Source organism: Vombatus ursinus, unplaced genomic scaffold, assembly GCF_900497805.2.
Source record: "Vombatus ursinus unplaced genomic scaffold, bare-nosed wombat genome assembly UNPS02014847.1, whole genome shotgun sequence".
Taxonomy (NCBI): Eukaryota; Metazoa; Chordata; class Mammalia; order Diprotodontia; family Vombatidae; genus Vombatus; species Vombatus ursinus.
Genome location: NW_020954625.1, coordinates 14,573,701 through 14,593,218, shown reverse-complemented (window position 1 = coordinate 14,593,218; position 19,518 = coordinate 14,573,701). Strand labels below are relative to the sequence as shown.

General features: G+C 42.7%; 1 protein-coding gene across 8 annotated transcripts in view; it reads right to left on the bottom strand.

The window, feature by feature from the left end:
• The window catches only part of ANK3 (ankyrin 3), a 568,906-nt gene that overhangs the window by 237,316 nt on the left and 312,072 nt on the right, over positions 1-19,518 (bottom strand). For all 8 annotated transcript variants that reach the window (XM_027840586.1, XM_027840580.1, XM_027840579.1 and 5 more), the window contains exons 2-4: positions 3,886-3,987; positions 3,196-3,294; positions 2,813-2,911 (exon numbers count right to left, since the gene is read on the bottom strand). In XM_027840586.1, coding sequence (XP_027696387.1) covers positions 2,813-2,911; positions 3,196-3,294; positions 3,886-3,987 — 300 coding nt within the window. The remainder of the gene's footprint in view (positions 1-2,812; positions 2,912-3,195; positions 3,295-3,885; positions 3,988-19,518) is intronic.

Here is a 19,518-nt window from a genome sequence, read left to right as displayed (position 1 = left end):
CATCTACAGTGTTTCAAGTTGGAAGGGACGTCACAGGCCATATAGCCAAACTCCCTCACTTTACAGATGAGGAAACTGAGGCCCACAGAGGGTAAATCACTTGTCCGAGGTCCCCAAGACTGAAGTCAGGGCCCCTGATTTCCAGCCTGGCCCCCTTTCCTGTGTCCCACCCTCAGCTTCTCCTGCCACTCCAATCCATACTGTGTTCAATGGCTGTCTTAGAAAGTGGCTTCTGAAACATTCCCAGGAGCCATTGTGGACGTGCCTGAGTGCTTAAGTCATTCTTTACAGATTCTGGCCATGTAATAATGCAGGTGGCCACAGAGCAGAGGGCCTCTTAGCCATGCTCCATGGTTCACAAGATTTCAAGCCCAGCTCCATGTAACCTGAGATTTCACCATCTGCATCCTCCCAGCTATTTTTAAAACATTTATAGGGGATAGACATCCAGAGAAACGCAGATGAGACTACGACTTATTTTTTAAAATGTGCTTTCCCACATTTTGTAGGTAAGATCAGATACTATGGATCTCTTGAGCACGGCTAAAAGGGACCCCAGAGCCTAGCTGGTCCAGACCCTTTATTTGTATATAAGGAAACTTAGCCAAGGAGATGAACTTATCCAACTGATTCATCAGAGGTTTGTCTTATAAATATCCTACTGTATGCCTGGCACTGTGCTAATCACCGGGTATACAGAAAAAAGCAAACACCATCCCTGCCCTCAAGGACGTCACATTCTAATGGAAGAAACAATGTGTAAATGACTATATATACGTGGGTTCTATAGTCAAGGCCTAGACTGTGTGACCCTGGAGAAGTCACTTAACTAGTCTTCTTATATTTTGCTCCTTTTCCTCCATGTACTCGTCCTTCCAGAAACACTGGCCGCCATGTTCTTTTTCACACAAGACCCTCCATCTCTAGGCTCTGAACATTTTCTCTGGCTGTCCCCAGGCCTGGAATGCTTTCCCTTCTCACCACTACCTCCCAACTTCCTTAGTATCCTTCAGTATCATGCCTTCCTAATATTATTCCAAGTGATCTTTATTAAAAAATAATAGGGCCACAGGTATCTACTCCGGGAACTAGAAAGATAGCATCTTTTTTTTTTTTTTTCAGAGGCAATCGGGATTAAATGACTTTCCCAGGGTTACACAGCTGGTAAGTGTCTGAGGCCAAATTTGAACTCAGGTCCTCCTGATTTTGAAAGACCACATCTAAAAGAAATCAGGCTGACAAAAGCTTTGCCACTGTCTCCTTTGTGGCCTCTGGATCTAGACGCCAGCCCAGGCATCACTAGGGTGGGCAATGCTTAATGTGGGCTAGTGGAAGCTAGCCACATGTCTATGGACCAGGAAGATGTTTTTCCCCCAGAAAACAGACCTGAATTGCTCCCTTAGATAATGGTGGGCCAATGAGCCATAAGTTTACCATTCTATTCTTAGACCTTAGTGAAAGATTCTGTGGGAAGAATGCTCACAAATCATCAGATTTAGAACTAGGGACAATCTCTGCCTCTTACTACTAAGTCACTGGACGAACCTCCTGGGGCCTCAGTTTTGTCATCTGTAAAGTGAGGGGATTGTATTACACGGACTTTGACATCCCTTGTCTTGACCTGAGAAATCAAGCATATCCTGTTGTCCTATTTTATAAATGAGTTGAAACTAAGGCCCAGTAGTGAAATCATACAACAAAGTTACCTTAAAGTATTTGGGTGGCCGGGTGGCACCATAGTGCACAGAGTGCTGGGCCTGGAGTCAGGAAGACTCATCTTCCTGAATTCAAATCTGGCCTCAGACACTTTCTAGCTGTGTGACCCTGGGCAAGTCACTTCACCCTGTTTGCCTCAGTTGATTCAACGGTAAAATGAGCTGGAGAAGGGAATGGCAAACCACTCCAGTATCTTAGCCAAGAAAACCCCAAATGGGGTCATGAAGAGTCAGACACAAATGAAATAACTGAACGACCAGTGAAATCACTCGGCCAAGGTCACATACTAATAACCAGCAGGAACAGAATCTGAACCTAAGTTTTCAGTCTCCAAGACCAGTGCTTTTTCCACTGCTCCAGAGATGCCCTCTTAGGGGATGGGTCTCTCTCACTTTTTTTCTATCTCAGAAAATCAGGCAATTGTTAGGATGGATCTGGTCCCTTGCCAACAGCTGGAACACTGGTAAGAAAGTGACTTGTTCTCTTATGCTATTGGTTATAACAACCATGTACTTTGGGCTGCTAGGATCAGTTGCTGACTTCTGGAAATCCTCCCCCTTGCCCCCCAAAAAAGAAGCTGGTTTCAACACTCTGCCTTGTGTCTGCTTAGCATCACTGGCTTATCTGAAGGCTACATTACACACATTCTCCAGTTGTCTGTTGAGCACCAGTCAGCTGCTAACTTTTCCAATCCCAAACACAGGACCATTCATTAATAGAGAATGTTTTCAAAGGTATGTGGGTTCATAGGCAGCTTTTGGAAAAAAATATCACCACCTCCTTAATTTCTGAGTTAGAGATGATACTGCATATGAGCTTAAAATTCAGAATGTTTTGTCAATGATATATACATTTTTTTCATCCTTTGACCCCCATCTTGTTCCTAGATGGCATACAAAAATATATGTACACACATATACACAATGTATATATACACGTATATATGTACATACACATACATATATACATACTCCCATAAACATACAAATAAGAAAAATTATTCATACAGTTCTACCCATAAAATTTGTTTGGTACAGTCAATCAATAAAGATTTATTAAGTGCTTATTATGTGCTAGGCACTACAAACCACCTTACCTGAGATTGTGCATTGAGGTTGGCTCCATTTGTTGCTAGAACTTTTACTACTTCTGTCTGCCCCGCCAGAGATGCTATGTGTAAAGCTGTGTTTCCTTTCTGCAAGAAGGAAAAAGGGCAGCACATTGTTAACACACTCGTTGTCACATATATGTTCTAAGACCTTGAATCAGCAGCACCAGTCTTTCCAGGCTGCATCACCACCCAAGTAAAAGAATGGTTCCCAGGAGATCTTTGTAATTCATATTGGGGGCTATAATTGTTGGTGGCAATTGGTAACTGGACACAACAGATCATCACTCTAATTCCTACCTGGGTTACAACTATCAAAGACTTTGGTCACTGGACAATTAAAACAAGCACATTGGGTTCGAGACACTGACCTTTGTCGCTGCATCCACATTGGCATCTCGATGTATCAATTCGGATACAACTTCCACGTGTCCTTCTTTGGAAGCAAGATGGAGTGCATTCAACCCATTCTGATGAAAAGTAATGAGAAAGCTTGACTTGGCATGTTGAAAAATCATATACAAACTACCTATCATGGATTCTCAAAATAACAGTCCTCATCAATGAACTCAAGAGACAATTGCCTACATGTAAATGTTATAGGAATTTTAGTTAGAGAAATGAAGATCCTAAGATGAAATGACTTCTTACAACTATCACTGAATTTCAGAACACATTAGAAGGCAAACACCTTGGAATCTGAAGGCTTTGATGTAGGAATTTGTTTCTTCTTGATCAAGCATATTTGTTACAAGATTTTTTTTTCTTTTCAAGGGGTTGGGAGGTGGGACAGAGAGAAAATAGATTATTGTTATTTTAAAAATAAGAAAATAAATTTAAAAAGTAATAAATTTTGCATGCCTCACTATCAAAAAAAAATTTAACCATTTTCTTAGCCAAGGCAGAGGGATACTTTGACATTGTAGATGAGGTGCCAGGTAATAGGATAGAGGACAAGGTGAGCAGGTAGACTAGTGATAATATTAAGCAAATATTGTTTGCAGAGCAAACACCCCTAAGGTTGAGAAAATAAATCAAGTGTTGGGATCCCCAGGCCTGACCTGATTGCAGATGTTGATGTCTACGCCATTCTTGATGTAGTCAAGTGCCTTTTCCAAATTTCCAGCTCGAGCAGCTCTTAGGTAGCTGGCATTTGCATCAGACTGAAAGAGAAAGAAAAAGATAGAGGTTAAGAAATGAGGTTGAGACATCTCTCTTTGCCAGCCTAGCAGCCAATCTCAAAAAGGTAGAAAAGAAAGAATGGGACAACATGATAATGGGAAATTTTATCACTGTTGGGCCTAATGAGAACAATCAGATGTCTTTTGTGAAAGTCTAAGAAAAACCCAAGAAATGAACCAAGCTCTTTGAAAACTTTAGCTATGATTACAGAAAAATATGGCTTTATTTCTATAGCTACCCTTGAGGTACTGTAAGAAAGGTGTACAGACGAGAGAGAGAGAAAGAGAAAGAGAGAGAGAGAAAGAGAGAGAGAGAGGAAGAAAGAGTAGAAAGAGAGTGGAAGGGAGGGAGAGAAAAGAAAAAGAGAGGGAAAAAGGGAGAGAAGAAAAGTGTGAAGAGAGGGAGAGAGAGAAGAGAGAGGAAGAAAGAGGGGAGAAAGACAGAGTGGAAGGGAGAGAGAGAGAAGAGAAAGAGAGAGAGGAAGGGAGAAACAGAAGAGGAGGGAGAGAGGGAGGGAGAGAGAGAGGAAGGGGGAAATAGAAGAGTAGGGAGGGAGGGAGAGGGAGAGGGAGAAGGAGAGAGAGGGAGAGAGAGAGGGAGAGGGAGAGGGAGAGGGAGAGAGAGAGAGAGAGAGAGAAGAAAAGTGAGGAGAGAGAGAGAAGACAGAAGAGGAGGAGGGAAAGAGAGAGTAGAAGGGAGAGAGAGAGAAAAGAAAGAGAGAGAGAACATTGACACAAAAGATTATTGGAGTATGGGAATAAACGTAGCTCTTAGAAAATCCAATTGGAGACCTCTTCCTTCTTTGCTGATCCTATTAAGCATTTAAGTTAGGTTGACTTCTTAATTGCTATAAACTTGGGAAGAAGTTGATTTCAGAATGAGATTCTTGCTGACATCCAGAAGAGATGTTAAATTCCTTGTGAGGAAAAATACCCTATTAGCCTTTGCATGGTAATGATGTGCCTCAATCAATCAACAGGCGTTTATTAGTTTCCTTACTGGAGGCATATCACCAGCCTCTGGGTATGCAAAGACAAAAACCAAAACAAGGAGTTTATGTTCTGTTCGGAGGGACATGCATGTATATAAGTATATGCAGAATAAATCCAAGGCAGTTTCAGAGAGAGGACATTAGCAGTGAGAGTGATCCTGAGAGGATTCATGTAAAAGGTCATGCTTGAGCTGTGTTGTGAAGGAAACTGGGGTGTCTAAGATGCAAAGATGTGGGAGAAGGCATTCATTCCAATCATGAAGAATGAGTGCAAAGTCATGGAAAAGGGAGATGAAGTTTTGTGTGTGATGAACAAGGGCCATTTTAGCTCTGAGCTGCCCAAGTCACAGTTTGGAGAAAACTCCTGTCAGGAGTATGAATGCTGTTTGCCTGGAAATGTGCCTTCCTGACATGAGATGAAACCAACATGGATCGCTCCAAAGTGAAACTGACAGGTTACATCTTTGCAGGGAGAAGAGGCTAGGGCATGAGGGGAGATACCTTTTTTTCTTTTTCTTTTTGGGTCAATCGGTCCTGCCCCATTCAGCTCAGAAGCAATTTTCTTACAAGAGTCAAATAGCTCTCCATTAGGCAGAACCTTGTGATTTTGAAAAGCTTCCTTCACAAAACCTCAATTGCTATGGTAGTCCAAGCTATTATCAACTTCTTTTTTCACAGGTGAAGAAAACAATGCTCAGAAAAGCATCTCTGCTCATACAATGAGTCCATGGCAGATTTAGGATTAAAATCTCAAATTCTCTTTGATTCTGAGTCAATCAAAAAGCATCTGTTAAGCACCCACTATTTCCTAGGTGTTAGAAATATAAATATAAAATATAAAGAATGAAACAATCTCTACTCCTGAAGAATCTAGCTTCTAAAACGATATAGATGTTCCATTGTACCCTGTTGCATTCCATGAGATTAATAAAATTAATAAGATGATGGCATGAAAGAACCAGGACAATAATATGACAATAACGTGTATTTTGGGATAATGGTTTTTTTTTCTTTGCTATTTAAAATTTTTATTTGACTTGAGAAGTTGGGGAAAAGATAGAAAGTAGAGGTCATAATTGAGGCTTTTCAGTCAAGTATCTGGGATTATAAACTGTTCTAGTGAAACACTCCAGTATGTATTTACTATGGGGGAGGAGGTGAGAGGGATGGAATGCTGGGGAGACTTGAACAAATACATAGATCAAGTTGGAGCCAGGAGTTAAGTGGAAAAGGGGAAGTGATAAGGAAATCGGCCAAAGGCTTCAGCAACTTGGATAAAGAAACCCAAATGTGGTCTTTGAGGACATTCACTCCTGCCTGGAGAAGTGTGGCTTCCCATATCTCCACAGCAGTTAGAAAAGACATGAGCTGAATGAAGATGGTTCACTTACACTTGCCCGATCATCTACTCTGCATCGGCTCAATGACTTATCTGTGAATTTTCCCAGAAGGGCTCTGATGCTGTCCTTGGAACTCATGACATCAGGCTGCCTGAATATTTTGACTGCCAGAGATAAAGGCTAACAGCTAAAAGCCCCACTGACTAAGTTCCAGGGTAAGTATGGGTCACAGAGAAGTCAGAATAGAATGAAAACTTTAGTAGCTCAGCCAGCTCAAGTGATGTCAACCCTGGAAAAGTTTACTCGTCCATTGGCATCTTGTCTCTGGTATAAGGCACTGGTGGCTAAAACTGTTCAAAATGATACCAGTTCGTCATCCCAAGGACTTTGGGCAAGGAAGAAATGAACCAGATTTTCCTGTGTATCCCATTCTCTCCTATCTCCCCTTAAGTCCATCTGCAGCTTTGGGATTTAGAAGGGAGGAGAGAAGGGGAAGAAGAGAAAAGAAAAGAAGGGGAATAGGAGAAGAGGGAAGAAGAAGGGAAGAGAAAGAGGAGGGATATAGAATTATCCAATCAATAAACATTTATTAAGCATTCACTATGTGCGGGGCATTTAAATGAGAACCAAAGGGATGTCCCCTCTTACTGTTCCCCACTTTCCATCTGGAAGAAGGAAAAGAGCTAACCATAACCCTAAATGCGCACTCTAATATCCTCCTTACTAGCTGTGTAACCCTAGGCTGTCTCTCCTGCCTGCCTGGACCTTTCTTCCTCCCCATCTCCACCTTCTGGCCTCCCTGGCTTCCAGAATGTCTCGGCTAAAGTCCCAACTTCCACACGGAGCCTTTCCCTCTGAGATTATCCCCAGTTGGTCATTTGCAAACTTCTTATCATGAGAAGATGTTGTAGGATCACTCAGTCATAGATTTAGAACTAGGAAATACTTGTTCAGTTCAATCTCTTCATCTTACAAATGAGACAACTGAGGTACAGAGAGGTGGTATGACTCAGCTCATACAGTTAGTAACTATCAGAGCCAGGATTCAAACTTGGATCCCCATCTCCAAATTGGGAGCCCTTTCCCAGGCACACTCTCCTTGCCATGATGCAGGGTCTGATGGAGGCGGGAGGGTCTGCAATAAGTCAGGTTAATCACCAGCCCATTCTATTTGAACATGCTGTGTATTTAGGAGAAAAAATTAAATTCATTCAATTTAACTGAAATTGTCTAAAGTCCTAATGGTTGGTTTGACATTGCCGCTGCACCTGCTTGGAAGGGGTAAAATTTGAAATCCATCTGAGGTGGTAGTAGAAGGAATGGCGACAAGTCTATGCTAGCAAAATGAAATGGAAAATTAACGCTGATTTCAAAAGAGTTCCTCCCATTGGGCCAACCATGTATTAGCGAATGAACAAGCATTTGCTGGGGTTGGGAAGTACAGTAGCAAGAACTTTTGTCTTAGATTTGGAGAATCTAGGTTGAGAGTTCCGCTCCAACCTTTGCTTGCTGTGTGACTATGGGTGGATCTCTTTGCCTCTCTAGGTTACAGTCTCCTTGTCTGTAAAATGGGGGTAATACTCCACCTCTTGTTATCTAATGGAGTTGGAAAAAAGAGCTTTGTAAACTACACGTATCTGTGAGAACAGCATCAGGAGAGTGCTGGGAAATCGGAAATGACCGACTGATAGTTCAGGAAAGATCTCATGTCCAGGAGATGCTCAGAGGAGCGCAGGGCCAAGATGCCTCAGAGGGCTTTTATTGTCCCACATGATTTCCCACCCTTTCTTCTACTGCAGCGATAGGTCAGCATTCCCTCTCTAGCAAATATTTGAGACAAAACCAGGATCCCACAACCTTCCCCCTAACATCTCCTGGCCCCAGCTAAAATTGTTACTGGCTTACAATCCCGCTTTTTTTTTTTCCTACTGAAGCAAGTACCTCCTTTAAAAGTATTTGAGAAAAAAATATTGCTGGAGGAAATTGGATCTCGAGACTCAGCTCAGCCAGATGGAGAGTCACACAGAGGCTGTCATTTCCTAAGTCATTAGGGCCGGCAGGAGACGGAGGCCAAACAGGTCAGCATTTTATCAGGGTGACCAAGATATGAGGGCAGGATTCTCAGAATCGAGTCCCTCTGGTCATCATTCAATGTCAGATCAATTGCTCATAGTCATTAAACAGGCAACGAGGATTAGCTGCTCTGAAAAAGTCTCACATCTGTCCCCTGCTCCCTCTTCCCACCACCTTCCTGGCACAGGCCCTCTGCCACTTGTCTGAACCAAGAAAATGCCCTATTTATGGGGCTTCCCCACTTCCACTCTTTTCTCACTCAAATATGGCAATTCAATCCAATTTAACAATATTTATTAATCACCAAAGACAAAAAAGGAAACAGTCCTTGCCCTCAGGGAGTGTGCATTCTATGAGATGGGGTGGTTGGGTAGGGGCTCCACTGAGGTCATGTGAGCGGAGAAAATAGAGGCAGAGGCCTAGAATTAACTGAATTGGCAACTGGTTGGGAAAAAGGCAGAGAGAAGGGTCAAATACATCTCTAAGGTGACAATTTTTGGTGGAAGGATGGGGCTAGCTTCAACATGTATGGAGAGGTGTAGAAGAGGGAAAATTTGTGGAGGGAAAAGAATCACTTCTATTTTGGGCATGGTCTGTTTGATGAGCCAATGGGACACCCAGGTGGAGATATACAGCAGGTAGTTTGTGATGAGAGCCTGGCAGCGTGTGGAGAGAGAAGCGCACTTGAACAAGGTGTCTTGTGCTATCATAGGCCAGTGTTTATAAGTGGCAATGAGGCTAGACAGTTTATGGCAGGCCTTGAATGCCAGCTTAAAGTCTGGGCTTTGTCATGTGGGCAAAGAGAGAAAACAAGAAGTTTTTGAGTAGGCCCGGCCTTAGGAAGAAGATTGGTAGGAGGATGCAGACTAGAGAGGAAGGGGTGAGACAGGAATGAGGAGGTCAGTTAGGAAACTCTCAAAAAGCACAGTTAATTACATGGTAATGAGCCCAGACTAAGGTATTGGGGATGGACTGGAAGAAACAGTCAGTCAACAAACATTTATAAAGTGCTTCTATGTGCCAGGCACCATACTAAGTGCTTCAGATAGAAAGGCCAAGCCATAGCCCTGCCCTCAAGGAGCTTCCACTCTAACAGAGAAGATGACAAGTAAATAACAAAGGACATACAAGCGTATGTTCGAGGTAATCTCAGAGGGGAGTTACTGGGAGAGGGAGGGGACCTGTTTGAGAGGATCAGAAAAGGCCAGGGGAGGTCAGCACTGATATTTAACTAAATATAAATGATGCAGTGGATAGAGCACCAGGCCTGGAGTCAGGAAGACTTGAGTTCAAATCTAGCCTCAGATACTTATTAGCTATGTGACCTCAGGCAAGGCACTTCACCTTTGTTTGCCTCAGTTTCCTCATCTATAAAATGGGAGTAATAATAGCTCTTAACTTTCATAGTTGTTGGGAGAATCAAATGAGATATTTGTAAAGTACTTAGCACAGTGCCTGGAATAGCAAGTGCTATAAATATATTAGCTATTATTATTAATTTTTCTCCATTCACCCTTTTTCCTCTACTACTTTTTCCACATCCTCCATTAAAAAAAAAATCTGAATTTTTAGAGCCAGCTAGTTTTCAGCTGAAGAGAAAGCCATACTGGGATAGTATTAGGTACTGATAGTTCATTGAGAAAGTCACCCAAAGAACAAGGGTTTGGAGTAACTTTGCTATTGCTGCCTGCTCAGATGAGCCTCATCAGCCCTTGGGAGAAGACTCTGGACAGAGCCACACGTCAGGAGGGTGTCTACAGGCTCCCCTGGCTTCTTGTCTGTGTCCCAATATGGTCAGATTTCTGAAGAAGGAGATGGACCCCAAAAGTCATCTTAGCTGCGTCTCTTACATTTGTGTCTGCTTTGGAAATGCTTTGGACTTTCATTGGCGCCTCCATTTCATCATGACCGATCCCTGGGCTGCACAAACCCACAGACTTACAGATGAAACCATCCATTGATCTCAGGGAGAGCAGTGAGTCAGGTGAATGTACAGGGGAAATAATAAGGAACCCAGGTGCAACTAACCCTCCAGGAGGGCTTTGATTACAATCACCAAAGGACAGGGAGTTTGACCAAGCCCAGACCAATTATTATTTGTTTGGAATGAAACCACCTTAAAAAAAGCCTGTATAATTATAAGCTCCTGATTACTGAGCTGAGGCCAGCAGCCACAGAACACACTCTTTTGGGGTTACAATTATGTGTTCAGACAGAGACCTGAGCATTTGTGCAAGGGTATATCCACGAACGTGGATATGAGCAAGGCCAGAACACCGTGGTACTCTCTAGGGGATAGCTGTTCTCTTCCATGCACTCATAGCTGATGACCTTGGACACTTGCCTTTGAATCATGCCTATCTAAAGCTGCCAAACTCTTAAGAGAAAACTTTATTTTTTTCTCATTTTTTTTTCAATAGTAGTTGTGGTGAATGGTGATCAAATTTCAGGAAGGAGTTCAAAAGGTTTTCTTTCAAGTAAGGAGTCCTCTCTATTTAACGGGTAGCTAGTTAGCACCCTGGATAGAGCTCTGGGTCTGAAATTCAGACGCCCTGAGTTCAAATTTGACCTCAGATAACTACTAGCTGTGTGACCTTGGGTAAATCACTGAATCCCTATTTGCTTCAGTTCCTCATCTGTAAAATGGGGACACACTGGAGAAGGAAATGGTAAACCACTCCATAATCTTTACCAAGAAAACCCTTTGGACAAAAGTCCATGGGATCAAGCAGAGTTGAACATGACTGAAGAACAGCTCTTTATTTGACAAAGATTTCTGTGTTTAGGATTCATGATGCAGCTCACTACCTCTCAATAGATGTGTGATGGACTCAAGAGGCAGAATAAGACCCATGTTTTCAGACAAAGCCAATGTGAGAATCTGGCTTTGCTTGGCTATACATATTTGTCACAAAGGTTTTGTTATTTTTTTTTCTTTTTCTTTTTCCAACATAGAAGGTTTTGAGAGGGTGAAGAAGGATAGAGATAAGGTAGCAAAAAAAAAAAGTAAAGAAGAAGGTAATGGGACATTTTAAAAATTGATGTATTTTCATTCAGAAGTTAATGAGCACCAAAAAGCACATTTCCATATACAAAGGAGAAGAGAAAAACAGTCTATCTTAACTCATGAATCTCAATTATGTACAGCTTGCTTTTGGGGGAGTATATAAGACATTCAACATGTTACTTTCCAAGCTGCCCTGCTTATTTATGTTTCCTTCTGAAATTTCTTCTGTTCTTTTCTGTGCATTAACAAAAAATAGCTCAGTGACCTGCCCCATCTCCTTCCTTTCTTCTTTCACTGAGATATCTTTTTTTAAAATGCAGAGAAGGGGAGGCAGGCCAGAAAGAAACACAGACAAGTAAGACCACATTGAACGCTACCGGTGGAAGCTATTACACACATAAAAAGAAAAGCAGGCTGTCCAGAAGAGATATCTGCAACGTCACCCCAAATCCTCTTTTTCCCATTCTTCTTGGTATATTGAAATGCTCTCCTCATGTGGTGTTTGTTCAGTTCGACCAAAAATGGTTTTAGAAAAAAATATTAAAAAAAATAAGACAAGAACTTGGAAAACTAGTAATCAGTTGGGCAGAAATGAAGGTTCTTGTACAATCTGTTATCAAGCCATAATTTTCAATTAACCAACAAGCATTTATTAATTTCCTACCGTGTGCCAGGCACTATGCTAGGTGGTGGAGATACAAAGAGAAAAATGAAATCGTTCTTGCCCTCAGGGAGTTTATGTTCTATCAGAAAGACAACAGAAACATAAAATATGCATACACACATAAGCAAGATAAATAGCAGTGAAAAATTGGGGGTTGGGGAGGGAAGGGCTTTAGCAGGGGCTGAGGGGCAGAAAAACTCCATATAGAAGGTAGTGTTTGACTGTGCTTTGAAGGAGATTGGGAATTTCTAAGAGGCAGAAGTGATGGGAGGTAGAGAGTTGTGGGTGTGCACCATGATGTGATTCTCCAAAAGGATGAGTGACCTGAAAATGAAAGTTTGTGTCAGAAATGAGCTGTCTTTTACAACAATGGGGCAGGGACAGGGCAGGAGGGACAGGGGTGGGGAGGGGAGCAGGAGAAAGAAATGGGATTTGTAACCAAACAAGGGAGAAAGGGCATAAAAGATAAAATCAACAATTTAGATGATTTCCTCCCTCCACAACACCAAGGATGACACCTTGGCAGAGATCTGAGGAGGTTCCAAGTCACCTCTATGCATAAGCCAGATACTTTCATCACATTCTCTCTCTCTTGCTTTCTCTGCCTCTCTTACCCATCTTTCCTCTGTCTTTGTCTCTCTCCTTCTGCCTCTCCTCTCTTCTCTTCTCTTCTTCTCTGCCTCTCTTTTTCTCTGTCTCTCTGTATCTGTCTCTGTGTCTCTCCATGTCTCTCTCTCTCCCCCTTCTTCCTTTACCCCTCTCCCTCTCTCTCCCCTTCTCCCCTCCTCCCTTTCTCAGAAAATTCCTTTAAAAAGTTGGATATGATCTTACAATTTATCCTAGAAGATATTTTAAATACAGGTGGGATTTTTATAAGGCACAGGAAATAGTAAAACATGTTCAGTGCTGGAAGGAATCTTAGAGATTACTTAGTACAATCTTCCCCTTTTTTCAGATAAGGAAACTGAGTCAAAGAGTGAGAAATATAGGTGACACAGTAGATAGATAGAATGCTGCACCTAGAGTCAGGAAGACCTGAGTTCAAATTCAGCCTCAGATACTTACTTGCTATGCAATCCCATGGGGGGGGAAAATCATCATTTGCCTCAGTTTCCTCATATGTAAAATGGGGATAATAATAGCACCAACTTGCATCATATTAATATATGGTCCTATTTGTAAAGCATTTTGCAAACCTTAAAATGCTAGCTCTTATTAGCTATCATTATTTATCTAAAGTCATGCAGTAATCACCAGGACTCCAGCCAAGTTCCTCTGACTCCAAACCTCCCTTTGTTTCTTCCCCACCACATGGTCTGACCATGGCAATCACTGCTCCAACCTTCAATACCTCCCTATCACCAGAAGGCCAGAATGCGAACTCTTGGGTTTAGCATCTAAAGCCTCCAGCATGTTACTCCAATCTACCTTTCCTGTCTAAGCACACCCTGCTTCTACTCACGCTTTATGGTAGCCTAACCAGATTCCTAGTCGTTTGAAGATTTCAGTCTTCTGTCCTCCCTCCCTCCACATCTCCGCTGATGAAATGTTTGTCTCTTTGGGGGAAGATTGTATGGTAGGGCAGAGAGATCTGGGTTCAAATTTGAGCTCCGCTCCTTACTATCTACATGACCTTAGGCAAAGACCTTTCCTCTCTGGCCGTAGAGTGAGAACCCTGGACCAGATGGCCAGCTCTACATCTCTGATCTGTGATTGGTGAACTCCCCGGGCCTCAGTTTTCTCACCTGTAAAATGTAAAATGGGTTAGGGTAATTCAGGCATTCTAATGTCCCAAATTAATTTTTAAAATTAAAAAAATTGTATTGCAATGTAATTGCTTTCTTTTGTAATCCTCTGTATTTTATTTTATGCATTTAAAAACATTACTCTGAGAAGGTGTCCAGAGGCTTTACCAGAGACGGCCAAGGGGCCTGTAACATGAAACAGGTTCAGAACCCTGGACTAGATGGATTCTGGCATTCCTTCCAGTTCCAGTCTAGAACCTCAAAGTCTAGTAGGCAGGCACCAACTTTTCCATGAAGCCTTCCCAGATTGCAGCCATTTTCTTGGAACACTCAGCCTGAATCTCTTCCTTACCACCTTCTACCTCGAGTTACGCCTCTCAGTGTACGTGCCTTCTCTCTCCTCCCTATAATACACTGTAATCTCCTGGGTTGTTTTTCATTTTTATATGCCTAGCTCTTTGTCATATAATAATAAAAACTAGCATTCTGAAGTTTTCAAAGCAAATATCTCCTTTGATATCCACAACACCTGGGAGGTAGGTGCTGTTATTATTATCATCTCCATTTTATAGATGAGGAAACTGAGGCAGACAGCAGTTAAGGGGCTTGCCCAGGGCCACATACTTTGAAGAGTCTGAGGAAGGTCTCCCTGACCCCAGGTCCAGGCCTCTGGCTCCTCTAGCACCTACTGCAGAGTCCTGTTGGAGTCTGTGGCCAGTTTCTAGCCGGGGAAGGCCCGGGGTTATGAGGATTTTGCTCTTTTTGATTTAATAGCTTCTCAGTTAGTGGAAGTAAAGCAAGCATTTTCTGCATCAATAAATCAGTTAAGCAGAAGAATAGGGGAAGGGGGAGGGAAAAGGGAGGGTGTAATGAAAGCAGAAAAATGCCCCAGAGGGTGAAGCAGATCATCAGACACCATCCCAACAGCCCCCGTCCTGGGGGCTGCTCCTGCATAGACCCCTTACCCAGGGAGCTCGCAGCCAGGCCGGCTTTGTGTACAGGGATGTCATATGGAGTAACCTAAGGTCATCCTTTCAAATGAGGTCATTGCTCCCCCCCAACGAATGTCCAGCATGGTTAGTGTCTCCGAGTTGGGAAGGCAGCCAGGAAGCCTCTCGCTGCTACAGCTGAGGCATAAGTAGGGCCTGGGCAGAGACGTGGGTCAGTGGCCACAGCCCAGCTTCGGGCTGGGAGGAGGGATGCTGCACCTTCTGGACCCTCAATAGAGGAGTGGGGAGAGAGCGGTCTGGGGCCCTCGGGGTTTAGGATTTGTTTGGACTTGGTATTTAATGTAGGAGCTGTTGTTTTTGTGTCTGTTTTTGAGAAAGAGTGAGAGAGATAGACACAGAGACAGACAGAGACAAAGATGTGGGCTAGGGAAAGGGGGAGGAGAAAAAGAGATGGGGAGACCCAGAGAGACAGAGAAAGAGACAGAGACGGGGGCGCAAAGAGACAAGGAGAACGGTTGTCCCTAGCACCTAGAAAGCAAATCGCCCTTGGGAAGCCTTTCCAGTGCAGCCTTCAACTGATAATGCTGGGAGGGCCTCTTGGTGACTCCATGGACATAAATCCTTGCTGTGAGCTAGGCAAGAATACTAAGCACAGTGGATACAAAGAAAGACAAATGCAAACAAACCAAAGACTGACCCTGCCCGCAAGGAGCTTACACTCTGGGAGCTGACAAGGAAATAACTTCCAGATCCTCTGGAAGGGGAAAACATTTCCTCACTGACTCCTGACAGTTCTCTCAGAGACTGATAAGCAGTAAAAAATAAATGAGAAGATAGAAGCTTTTCTGTGGGAGCAAGAAAAAAAATCAGGCTTTCAATCTTCTCAAAGGAAAAGGAGATTCCACTGAATTTCTCCAGGATAATTTGTGTTGAATGCCAATCCCACCTCCTGGAACTGTCAGCCCACTTGCTTTAAAAGCATCAGAATGGAGCACCAAAGGGAAAGGAAGGCTTTCTTTGAGCCCCTATAAAGATGAGAGAATTATCTGTTTGAGTTAAGAGGGCCCTTGAAGCTCATCTTGTCCAAACCCCCTTGTTTTACTTAGCAAGAAACCGAGACCCAGAAAAGTAGGAGGAAAATAGAAGGAAACTGCAGAGAGCGAATCCACCATTTCCTTTTTTTTCTATTCCAGGGAACAGTTCATATTTTTAGTTCAGGTGAGGAGAAACATTTCAGTAGAATATGGTTATTCAATCGGGCTGCTGTTGTTTTTAAAGATGGTAAAATATTTATTTTTTCCTTTTAAGTATGCAAGGTACTGGGGGAATAAATCTGAAATGTCAAATTCACAAAAGAAGCCTGAGAATTAACCCCCAAAGGAGAAATCATTGCTGAAAAGCCGGTAGGCTCATTAGCAATCCTGACATATCCTTCCTCTCCTCTGACCTGTTTTCCTTATCTCTTGGGATGAGGAGGTGTGGCTGAATGTTGATTTGGGGGGAAGCCCTGAAAAGCTTCTCAGGAGGACTCTGCCCTCAGGAATACCACACACATCATATCACCTTGTCAGCAGCTGCTTTATTCTTAAGCCAGAAAGATGGAAAAAGAAACAGCATAACAAAGATTTGGTCATTCAGAAAACATTCACATTTTGGCTGCATTTTTTTCCCTTCTTTGTCAGGTGGGAATAAGATCATGGTAGCCGCATGGTTTGGGACCAAGAGGGCTCCTTTTGGAGAGCAGAGGGCCTGGGTTTGAATCCTGCCTCTTCTACTTATTTCCTATTTCACCTCATTTTCTGGCCTCCACCTCTGGCTTCCTTCAAGATTCAGTTCAAATCCTGCCTTCTACTGGTGTCCCAGTCCCCCTCCCCCTCCACGCCCTTCTTGTTAGGGCTGATCCTCTGAGATTTCTTTACATTTGCCCCATATAGATCTTGTATGTATCTAGTTGCTCCTATGTTGTCTTCTACGGTTGACTGGGAGCTCCTTGAGGGCAGACCAGTGCCTCTGTTGTTGGTGTGATTGGTCTTTTGTTTTGGAGGAGAACCAATGGAAAGTACTTTGTATGGGCTTGTTGACTGACTGACTGGTTACTTCACTTAACCTCTCTGGGCCTCAGTTTCTTCATTTGTAAAATGAGAGTGTTGGACTCTATGACCTCTAAGGTCCCTTCCAGCTCTGACCCCATGACCCTACGGAGGTGGAGGGCACTAATGAATGTGTTGGAGGATATTTGTGACTGTCCTTCCTGTAACTATGGGTCAGAAGCAAGGGGTAACTTGCCCCAACTTATAATGTTGCCAAGGATCAGAGCCAACATTCAAACTTGGGCCTTCTCTTCTTGTTTCACTATACTGCCCCTACACAATTAGTCAATCAATCAGCACCTTTACTATTATCATCAGGTGCTTTATTAAGCATCTACTACGTGCTATCCTTTTTACTAGGCACTGGAGATACAGAGACAATAATAAGCCATAAAAGGGCTTATGTTCTATTGAGGGAAACTAAGTGTACATATAGAACCATGTATGAGATACATCAATGACTTGATAATCACTTACTAAGTGCCTACTATGCACCATCCCCTTTACTAGGCATTGGGGATACAGAGACAATAAGACGCCATAAAAGAGCTTATGTTCTATTGAGGGAATCTACATGTACACATAGAACCATGTATAAGATATATCAATGACTTGATAATCACTTACTAAGTACCTACTATGCACCATCCCCTTTACTAGGCACTGGGGATACAGAGACAATAAGAAGCCATAAAAGGGCTTATGTTCTATTGAGGGAATCTACATGTACACATAGAACCATATATAAGATATATCAATGACTTGATAATCACTTACTAAGTACCTACTATGCACCATCCCCTTTACTAGGCACTGGGGATACAGAGACAATAAGACAACATAAAAGAGCTTACATACTATTAAGGGAAACTACATGTACACATAGAACCATATACAGAATATATCAATGAGTCAATAAGCATTTCAAGGCACCCTACTATGTACAAGGCACTGTAGTAGGAGCTGAGCATAGAAAGACAAAAATAAAAAAGTCTCTCACTCAAGGAGCTTATGTTCTAACAGAGGAGAAAGCGCACATACATATGAGGAATTACAAGATATATTTTTAAAAATATGAGGAAATGGGGGCATACTAGGGAGTTGAAAAAATCAGGAAAGGCCTCATTTGGAGCTGGAGTTTGAGTTGAGTTTATCTTATGTCCAAAAATAAGTTCAAAGAAGACAGTTTCAGGACTCGGTGGTAGCTTATGTCACCACCTCTCTGGGCTCCAGTTTTCCCATTTGTAGAACAAGGAGTGTGGCTATATGATCACTAAAGTCCCATTGAGTTCTAATCCTATGAGCCTACGAATCTGATAAATATCTGCCAAATGAATCAGAGGGATGCTTTAACACAGAGGTTCTTAAACTCTTTTTGGAGTCTTGGGCCCTTTTGTCACTCTGGAGAAGACTAAGGACCCTTCCCAAAATATTGTATTTCAATAAGTGAAGTTAATGCTCATTTCAGTTAGAGATTAGAGAAAATAATGGTGTCATTTTTTTCCCTTACAAGTTCAAAGACCTCCTGAAATCCTTCCATGAACCCAAGCTAGAAACTCTTGCTTTTATGTTGTGTTCAAGTCCTTCGTGGTAAATGTTTAACAACCAGCTCTCTGAGGGAGAAAAAATACACACAGGGCTCACTTTTAAGTTTATGCTGTGTTATTAACATCTTCTCTATCCTTTCTTAAGTCTAGACAATCAACAAATCAAGCCTTGAGGTGTAAATGCCCACAATGAAAATTTCCCAAGCTGCACTGGGAGATCTTACTCTCTCCCACCGTCTCTCTCCCTCTTCCTCTCTTTTTTCTCTTTCCATTCCATCTATTACACCTGGCCCAATGACTTTCCCTATGGACACTTCCTGGTTTGGGCTCTTCTTGGCTGTGCAGTGAGGAGGGAGGGAAGACTTCCAGCAAACCCCTGGAGGGCATCCCATGCCCCAACTTTCATTTACCCTTGAAGGCTACTTCCCTTAAACAGTCATCCTTTCCAAACTCTGGTCCTGAAAGTGTCTGTTGATTTTGGAAGGAATGGTGAGAGAGCTGGTGGATCGTGTATCATCATTACCTCATCAGCTCATGGAACCCAAGGTCAGGAAAGCCTTCAAAAATGACCCGACCCCAACAATCAGCCAGGAATTTAGGTCACGGGGTACACCAGGGGAATAAGGACTCGGCCTTTGGCCAACAGGCTGTCTTCCCTACCTCACACCGAGAATGCCTGAAGGATATCTCTGGGAAAGGGAAAAAGTCAGCTGGCTGACTGGAGTTTTCTAAGCAGCTGCCCATACGACGTGGCGCAAACAAAGCATCTGGGTAACTGGATCCAACTTTTCCTTCTTGTCCAGATGCTTCGGCATCATGAAAATGAGCACAGAATCTTTGAGTTCCTAGGATTATAGCCCTAGAGACACAAGGGACCTCAAAAGTCATCAAGTCCCTTCATTTTACTGATGAGGAAACTGAGGCCCAGGGCAGGTAAGTGACTTATCCAAGGTCACTCAGAAAATAATCATCAGGGGTGAGATTTGAACCAGGTTCCTCTGACTCCAGTCAATAAATATTCAGGGCTGACTTCTTTCCTTCTTTTCTTCCTTCCTTCCTTCTTTCCTTTCCTTTTCTTTCTTTCTTTCTTTCTTTCTTTCTTTCT